The sequence below is a fragment of the Triticum urartu genome, chromosome 2 (genome assembly GCF_003073215.2).
Source record: "Triticum urartu cultivar G1812 chromosome 2, Tu2.1, whole genome shotgun sequence".
Taxonomy (NCBI): domain Eukaryota; kingdom Viridiplantae; phylum Streptophyta; class Magnoliopsida; order Poales; family Poaceae; genus Triticum; species Triticum urartu.
In genome coordinates, this window is record NC_053023.1 from 92135875 (window position 1) to 92144419 (window position 8545).

At 51.6% G+C, this 8545-nt stretch overlaps 1 protein-coding gene across 2 annotated transcripts; it reads left to right on the forward strand.

The window, feature by feature from the left end:
• The first annotated feature begins 5303 nt into the window (after window positions 1-5303).
• Window positions 5304-8100, forward strand: LOC125536050 (protein NRT1/ PTR FAMILY 8.3-like). Of its 2 annotated transcripts, XM_048699140.1 has the most exons (5): window positions 5304-5611; window positions 5711-5810; window positions 5880-6097; window positions 6340-6902; window positions 6995-8100. In XM_048699140.1, the coding sequence occupies exons 1-5, from the start codon at window positions 5465-5467 to the stop codon at window positions 7818-7820; spliced, it is 1854 nt and encodes a 617-aa protein (XP_048555097.1). In that variant the 5' UTR covers window positions 5304-5464; the 3' UTR covers window positions 7821-8100. The 2 variants fall into 2 exon arrangements, with proteins under 2 accessions (XP_048555097.1, XP_048555096.1); XM_048699139.1 differs by having other exon boundaries at window positions 5711-6097.
• Window positions 8101-8545: the final 445 nt, after the last annotated feature.

Sequence of the window (8545 nt, forward strand, 5' to 3'; positions counted from 1 at the left end):
TGTAATCCCATTATCAAATGACAACACATGTTCATAGTTAGGAAACCTTAACCATCTTTGATCAACGAGCTAGTCTAGTAGAGGCATACTAGGGACACGGTATTTGTTTATGTATTCACACATATATTTAAGTTTGCAATCAATACAATTCTAGCATGAATAATAAATATTTATCATGAATAAGGAAATATAAAATAACAAATTTATTATTGCCTCTAGAGCATATTTCCTTCACATATAACGTCGACGCAAGCTCTTGGATGCGGTAAACGTTGAGCCAGTGGTCCTCCCAGAAAAGGGCGTCGCCATCGTTGCCCACTATGGCCACCACCGCCGAATGGTAGACTGCGAGTGCCTCGCTTGGTACAGTGATCCTGAACTCCTTTCATGGTCTCAATCTGTCAGTGCGCCGCAACCATAATCACCGTGCCATCAAAGCCGCATTAAGCTATTTTGGTGTGCAAACCGATTCCCATGCGTCGACACATTTACCGCCCCATGCTTCATGTTTGGCACACCACAAAAAGCCACGGCTAATCATTTGTACCTATGTTACTCTAACCCCCTCTCTCTCTTCTTTAATTCACTACCACATCATCATGTTTGTTATTCCCGAGTGCATGATACCGGCTATGATACTTTCACTATGGCCAGCCTGAGAGTGAGGCCTAAGTATTTGCATGCAAAACTGTCAATCGTGCATCGCAAGATCTGCATCCAAGAGCGAAACTCCATGTCTGAGATCATCAGAAATAGCATGCCAGCAAAATAATGTGTGCCACTATAACTACATTATCTTTATATGAGAATATTTAATTGTAGATGAAGCCCACTTTTGCTTACCCTCTTAGAAAAAAGAGCAGTGCTATACAGACGATGTTTCAAACTGTCAGTGAGGTGGACTATAATGTCGTGATAAGTCAAATCTGTATTTTTATAACACATCGGCATTGTATTTTTTACGAGTGTTATTTTTATGTTGAATCTTACAAAATTATGGATGCTAAAACATAATGTATGTGACAACCCTATTCTTGAAGGTGAGTCAAATTAGAAGTGTGTGTTATGGTATTACTTACTATTAGAACCTAAACGTTCAAACAAAGATTAATATAATTGTTGAAAGTCAAACATAAGTGAACACTTTTTACAAATGGTGATTATATTCTTCTGGAATTTTATTTTTTATTCTTTTGCGAACTCAACTAGTGACCTTTTGATTATCAAATAATGTTGCAACGATTTCTTTATCCCAAAAACAATTAACTTGTATGAACTCACACATCCAACCGAGATCAGCAATAGTGGAAAATCTAGAATGACAAAAAAGGACTCATGCCACTTTTTGTATTACTAGAATTACATTATCTTTGCACAAGAATCCTATATATTGAGTCATCCACACTAGCTTTATTTATCTCAACATGCAAGTATGACACATCATCGTACAATTATGGATGAAATAAGACCCACCACCAACACTAGGTGCATTTGCATCCGGATGAACAATAAATTAAAAAATAGTAAATAAATTTAGAAAATTCAGAATTTCTTTTATAGATGTTCATGTTAGTGTCGCAAGCATGCTTGATAGTTTTCATGCGAAACGGAGTAGCAGTATTGCGTCAATGAAAAAACAAAATTGGGTGTTACATTTGGAGGTGGCGTTCGGTGTTCAACTTGTTGTTTTTTTGCGCATGCAAAAGTGCTTAATATTTTCACCTAAAAATTTGCGGGTAGTAGCATTTAGATGTAACTATAGACACTTCTTTTTCATGTTTTGACATTTGAAAAGCATTTTAAAGCCGAATTGGATTTCCGCTTTTTTACTACTTTTATTCAAAAAATTTTAAACTATACATAATCAAATGTAATAAGTCATATATATTTCAATGTTTTGTTCACATGTTATTAATCTTATAATGGATGCTGGAGTACCCGCTTTCTAGGGCCATCGAGGGTGAACAAGGCCTCTGCGGCGTCTTGCTTGCCATTGGCGTGCCATGAGGGTCTCTCGTAGGCTCCCCGCGCACTCTGATATGCCTGGACCGTGCGCACCGAGCGTCCCGACTCAGCGGTGCATGACTGGTGGATCACGGGGCGTACTTGGGGCCACCATCATGGGATGGCTTCCTCCGCGGCCATGAGAGCATTCCCGCACGCTGCCTGCACGCGAATGTGCAGCCAGGTCTGCCTCTCGATGTCGTTCGCCCGCGCGGGACGTCCGATCTGCCCGAACATCCCGCACGCAAGCGACCCGTCTCAGCGGTCCATGTCGGCTAGACCGCCTGTGCGCGCGAGCCATCGTGCAGTCGAGTCTGCCTCCCATGGGTGCGACCGTGCGAGTACCCTTTTCACCATCAGTTGCGCGTGGGGCCTGCGGCTAGCTCCATGGCGATCTCCTGGCCGTTTGATCTACACGGGGGCCTGCAGCGGCACAACTTCCCTCGGGGGTCAATGAAGGGTGGGACGTGCATGCGACCGGGGCCACGGTCATGAGGTATATTTTGTCGCCCCCGCGTGTTGTCTCGGGCGCGATGGCAATACCAGGTCAGCCCGTCAGCGTCCTCGACCGCCATGGGGGCTACCTCGCCCGTGTGATGCTGTGGGTCTGCCTGGCTGTGTCCTTCGGACCCAGCCAGGTTGTGTAGCTGGTGCGAGACTCGTGTTTATGGCTTGCCCAGCTACGCGTGCATTTGCCGTCCGAGTTGGAGAGGCGACTGGCCGGCCTCTCGTTGCACGCAACTGTCCGCTTCCCATACCCGGTTGTGCACGGGTGTGTCGGCCACCCGTCGTGCGCGCCGTCTAGCATGTTTGAGATCATTTGCCTGGGCTCTTTGCCCAACCGGGCACGAGAAGTTTACGTGCCAACAAAAGAGCGAAATGCACGACAACGAATCGACGAGCTACGGCGCTTGCCTTCGTCGATAGCAGCGATGTCAGAAGTAAGGGATGAAGACTTGTCGACGGCGAGCAGCGGCGCTTGACCCGGTGGCGATGCGCCACCAACCAAGTGGAAACCACCGCCCACGACGCACCCTAGCTAGCTTCAAGATTCGTTGGCGCAAACCTACGGCGATTAGAGCGTTCACTGACATGTGTCAAATATCGTACGACAGCCGGATAACATTTTCGAAAAGAAATGCACGGCGAGTTAAAGCTGTCACAGAAACCATCCTAAGAGCAACTCCAGCCGTGCCCCTAACATGGCCCCAGGACGACTTTTTTCGAGCCGGCGCCAAAAAAAAACCCCAGTTGTGCCCCAAGATGCCGAAATCCGCCATCTCGGCCCGTTTTTGGGTCTGGCGATCCCAGGCCAAACCCACTGCACTAGGCCACCACTGTCAGGCCAAAACGCATCTTGCATGTCCAGATCCCCCCTCCCCCCCTCCCCCCCTCCCCGCCCCGCGCACACCCTCCCGGCGCCTTGCCGATCCCGGTGGCTACGCGCCTACCACACCTGACAGGTGTTCGGTGATTTGTCTGCTCGGCGATGGACTCGGACGACGAGGAGGCGCTCGCGGCGCTGCTGGAGGAGGAAGCCGATGCCGACGCCCAAGACAAAGAGCATGTCATGGTCGTCGCCGCCCTGGCCAGCCTACTCGCGATCAATGCAAAGCCGCGGCGAGGTGGCTCGGCATCGGGCCAGCTGAAGGCAAAGCAGTGGCATCGGCTGGAAGGCTATTGCTTGCTCTACTCCGGCTACTTCGCCGACGCTCCACTGCACGGTGACAAAGTATTTCGACGCCGTTATCGGATGAGCCGAAAACTCTTCTTCAAGATTGTGAATTCCATCAAGTAGTTCGATAGCTACTTCAAGTGCAAGAAGGATTGCACCGGCACACTTGGATTCACTTCACTCCAGAAGTGCACGGCAGCTATGAGGATGCTTGCATACGGAGCTCCCGGTGATTCACTGGAAGACTATGGGCGCATGGCCGAGTCCACGACTATTGAGTGTTTCTACAAGTTCTGCAGGGCAGTGGTGGCAGTGTTTGGACCGCAATACTTGCTATCACCCAATGCTGAAGACACCGCTCGAATCCTAGCATAGAATGCAGCAAGAGGATTTTCTGGGATGTTTGGAAGTATCGACTGCATGCATTGAAAATGGAAAAACTGTCCATTTGCTTGGCAGGGGATGTACAAAGGCATCAAAGGCAGTTGCAGTGCGGTACTTGAGGCAGTGGCCACAGACGACCTCTGGATTTGACACTCCTTTGGTATGTCAGAACTCACAATGACATTAACGTACTGCAGTGCTCTCCCTGTCTTTGCCAAGCTTGTTGAAGGTCATTCTCCCCCGGTGAACTTTGAGGTCAATGGGTGGCACTACAACAAGGGATGCTACCTAGCAGATGCCATCTATCCGATATGGTCCATATTTGTGAAGACTATTTCAAACCCTGCGCCAGGAGGCAAGAACTCCAACTTTGCGAAGGTTCAGAAGGCTTGTAGGAAGGATGTCGAGCGGGCATTTGGTGTGATCCAATCTCGATTTGCTGTTGTTCGTACCCCGCTCAGACCTGGTCAAAAGATCAAATGTGGGAGATCATGACTTGCTCTATCAACTTGAGAGCGAGCAGGAAGAGCCAGTGTTTGACACTGAACCGTATTACATGCAGGGTCATTTTGCCCAAGTTGATCACCATCTACCGACAACCTAGATTGCCTTCCTCAATATGCGTCAGGAGATCCGAGACGCACTGATGCATCAACAACTGCAGCAGGATCTGGTGGAGCACTTATGAAGGCTTAAGGGCAACGCCTAGCTCGATGTGTGATGAAATCTGAGTTTTTATTTGTTGAAATATATAATTTGTATTGAAATATTTGATTTCTATTGGTTTTCTGTGATGAACTATGTGATAAAAATAGCTTCTGTTTAATGTGTGCCCAAGCACACCGAATAGGGCCGAAATTGGTCAATTTGCGCCGACAGTGAGCCAATTTGTGCCGAAAACAGGCTAAAAAGTGGACCAATTTGCGTCGATAGTGGGTCGAAATCAACGCCTGAGGACGACCTAAGGTGGCAGCTGGGAACTCAATTGCCCCTACGTAAAAATTATCGTCGGTTCGTCCGTAGAACGGCGCTATTTCAAGTCCCTGAAAGACCGCTGAAGATGCTCTAAACCATGGCGGACCATAAGTGCGAGGTGTCGTCCCAAAAAGGGAAGAAACCATTTAGCATCCACAGAGCACGCCCATACTTGCGTGCTGAATCCAGTGGATGTGGTTGCCCTTCGCTACGGAAAGATCGGTTGGCACAGTCACCCGATAATATTCTTCTATCTATCTTTTCATTTGCGATTTGCGGCCTGATGCTTTTGGTTGGCGCCATGGCCGCGGTTGCCCCGTCCACATTTCACATGTCGCTCTCAGTCTCAGCAAAAGGGCTCAATCACTGGCGCCTTGGCTAAGGCGGCCTAGCAACCTCGCATCTGCAGCCACTCCAATTGCCAGGATGCGTCCGTCAGGACGTCCACCCACTGCACTGCCGCCAAGTGAAGCACTGGACGAGGGAGAGGCGTACGCTCCCAAGCTCCTCTCGCACGCCATGGCCTCCGCCGGCGAGCACACGGTGCCCCTGCTCGCCCGACTTCCAACCGAGGTCCGTCTCGTCTCCCCCGTCTCTGCTCCGGTTCAATTGTTTTCTCCCCTTTCGTCTGCATGGGATTTTAACCCATGGCATGGGATTTTGCCGTCGCAGGCGGCGGAGGCGTACACCACTGACGGGTCCCTCGACTTGGACGGGAACCCGGCGCTCAAGAATCGCACGGGGGGATGGCGCGCGTGCCGCGCAGTTCTCGGTAATTTATTTCTTCTTCACCTGTTCTTGGTAGTAATCTCGTTACCTTGGAACGACGGTGTTCATGCAGGAACCGAGTTCTGCTACTGCCTGGCCTTCTACGGCATCTCCTACAACCTCGTCACGTACCTCACCGGCGTCCTCGGCCAGAGCAACGTCGCCGCGGCGAGGAACGTGTCCACCTGGCAGGCCACCTGCTTCCTCATGCCCCTCGGCGGCGCCGTCGTGGCCGACTCCTACTGCGGAAGGTACCGCACCATGGTCGTCTCCTGCTTCATCGGCGTCGCAGTACGTTACCTAATCCTCCTCCCGGCCACTCTGCACCGCAATCAAGAATCGCTCTGCGCACAGTATGCATCTCTATGTCATGTCCCAATGGAGCAATCAAGAATATCATACAGAATAGCACTTGAATTAATTACGATACTCTGCAGTCGACGTCATGCCTGGAGCACTTCAATTAATTGAGAAAATTCAGAGAACAGTCTGCAAGATCGTTACAGTTTGGTCTCTGTGTTTTTGGCTTGCAGGGGATGCTCATGACAGCATTCTCGGCGTACCTGCCGCTGCTCGTCGAGAGCGGCGTGTCGTTCAGAGGCCTCACCTCGTCCAACATGGTGTCGGTTCAGGAGTTCGTCTTGTTTCTCGGCCTGTACATGATTGCCGTTGGGCTGGGCGGACTCCGGCCGTGCCTCATGTCCTTCGGCGCCGACCAGTTCGACGACGGCGATCCATCGGAGCGCGTGACCAAGGGCTCCTTCTTCAACTGGTACGTGTTCAACATGAGCTGCGCGTCGCTCATATCCAGCACCGGCATCGTGTGGGTGCAGGATCATTACGGCTGGGCGCTGGGCCTGACCGTCCCGGCGGTCGTCCTCGCCGTCGGGCTTTCTTGCCTGGTCGCGGCGTCACGGACGTATAGGTTTCAACGAACTCGCGGCAGCCCGCTCACCAGAGTGTGCCAGGTCGTGGTTGCTGCCGTGAGAAAGTCCGGCGTCGAGCTGCCGGCCGACAGCTCTCTGCTCTACGACATGCCGGAAGACGACCTCGCCATGAAGGGAGTCGAGAGGATCGAACACACCACTGATCTCCGGTCAGTTACTACAATTCTCCTCGTATCTGCTTGCAGCTTGCTTGGTTCAATTCACCACTCACTCAAGATGGATCTGTTGCTTGCTTGATCAGATTCTTCGATAAGGCCGCCATTGTCGTGGCCTCTGACAAGGAGGTGGAGGCAGCCGCCGTGCCGGTGCCGCGCAGCCCGTGGAGGCTCTGCATCGTGACGCAGGTCGAGGAGCTCAAGATTCTCGTGCGGATGCTGCCTCTCTGGGCGACCGTCGTGTTCTTCTATGCCGTGTCGGTGCAGATCTCGTCCACATTCGTCGAGCAAGGCAGGGCGATGGACGCTACCGTCGGCTCCGTGCGCGTCCCGCCCGCGTCCATGTCCACCTTCGATATAATCACCGTCATCGTCCTGGTCCCTCTCTACGACCGGGCCTTCGTTCCGGCGGCGAGAAGGCTCACCGGGAGGGAGAAGGGCATCTCGGAGCTGCAGAGGATCGGCGCCGGCCTCGCCATGCCCGTGCTCGCCATGGCCGCCGCGGCGCTTCTAGAGACGGCGCGCCTCCGCACGGCGAAGGCGGCGCCCCTGGCGCCATGCTCGACGAGCGTGCTGTGGCAGGCGCCGCAGTACGTGCTGGTGGGCGTGGGCGAGGTGCTCACTACCATTGGCCAGCTCGACTTCTTCTACGGCCAGGCGCCGGCCGCGATGAAGACCGTATGCACGGCGCTCGCGCTTCTCGCGGTAGCGGCCGGCGGCTACCTGAGCTCATTCCTACTGACGGCCGTGCAGTGGGCGACGACGACTGGTGGCGCGCCGGGGTGGATCCCCGACGACCTGAACGAGGGTCATCTGGATCGCTTCTTCTGGATGATGGCCGGACTTGGTTGTCTGAATCTGATGGCGTTCGGGAGCTGCGCCAGGAGGTACAAATCCAGGAAGGGTTGCTGATTTTTAAGTTGCTTCTTGGTGGGAAGAGATATTTTTGCAGCCCAGGTGCATGATGCCCAAGATAAAAGCACGATTCATCAGCAATAGAGAAATGCCTCAAAAAAGATCTGCCGTAGTGAACCATTTCAATTTTACTTTTTTTAGAAAGGCCATCATGGCTAGCTTCATTAACGTAGATAGAAATTATAATATTACATCGTCCACAAGGTTTGAGACAAGACAGCCTGGCGGCTCGTCCGTCCAATGACTACAAAGTTATTACAATAATTGTAATTTGTTAGCACATGCGTCGCTTGGTTTGAACTACGATAACAATGTTTGAATCTGACCTTCCCAATTAATGACGAAATGTCCACACATTCAGCAAAAATTGCAGCAGCTTCATCCCACCATCTTGTCTGGCCATCACAAGATTCAATTTTCCTATCAACGAGTCCGACTCCGCCTCCACTCGCGGGAAACCTAGCGAACTTGCAAAATTCAGACCATCCCGCATTGCCAACGCCTCGGTTATAACCACAGTTGATGTATAAGGAATATAAATACATTAAGCAGCTAGAAAGGATCCATTCGCATCCCTGGTCACTGTTGTAGTAGCTCCTACTCACTAGTGCAGAACCGGGCAATAGCACCGGTTCGTAAGGCCCTTTAGTGCCGGTTCGGTAACCGGTGCTAAAGTGTAGGCACTAAAGCCCCCCCCCCCCCCTTGTTAGTACCGGTTCAGC

Bases quoted from the DNA above. Each gene is read 5' to 3' on its own strand.
- LOC125536050 (XM_048699139.1), top strand. From the start codon at position 5,465: ATGCGTCCGTCAGGACGTCCACCCACTGCACTGCCGCCAAGTGAAGCA. The intron at 5,612-5,710 runs GTCCGTCTCGTC...TTGCCGTCGCAG, and splicing joins TCGCCCGACTTCCAACCGAG to GCGGCGGAGGCGTACACCAC. The intron at 6,098-6,339 runs GTACGTTACCTA...TTTGGCTTGCAG, and splicing joins CCTGCTTCATCGGCGTCGCA to GGGATGCTCATGACAGCATT.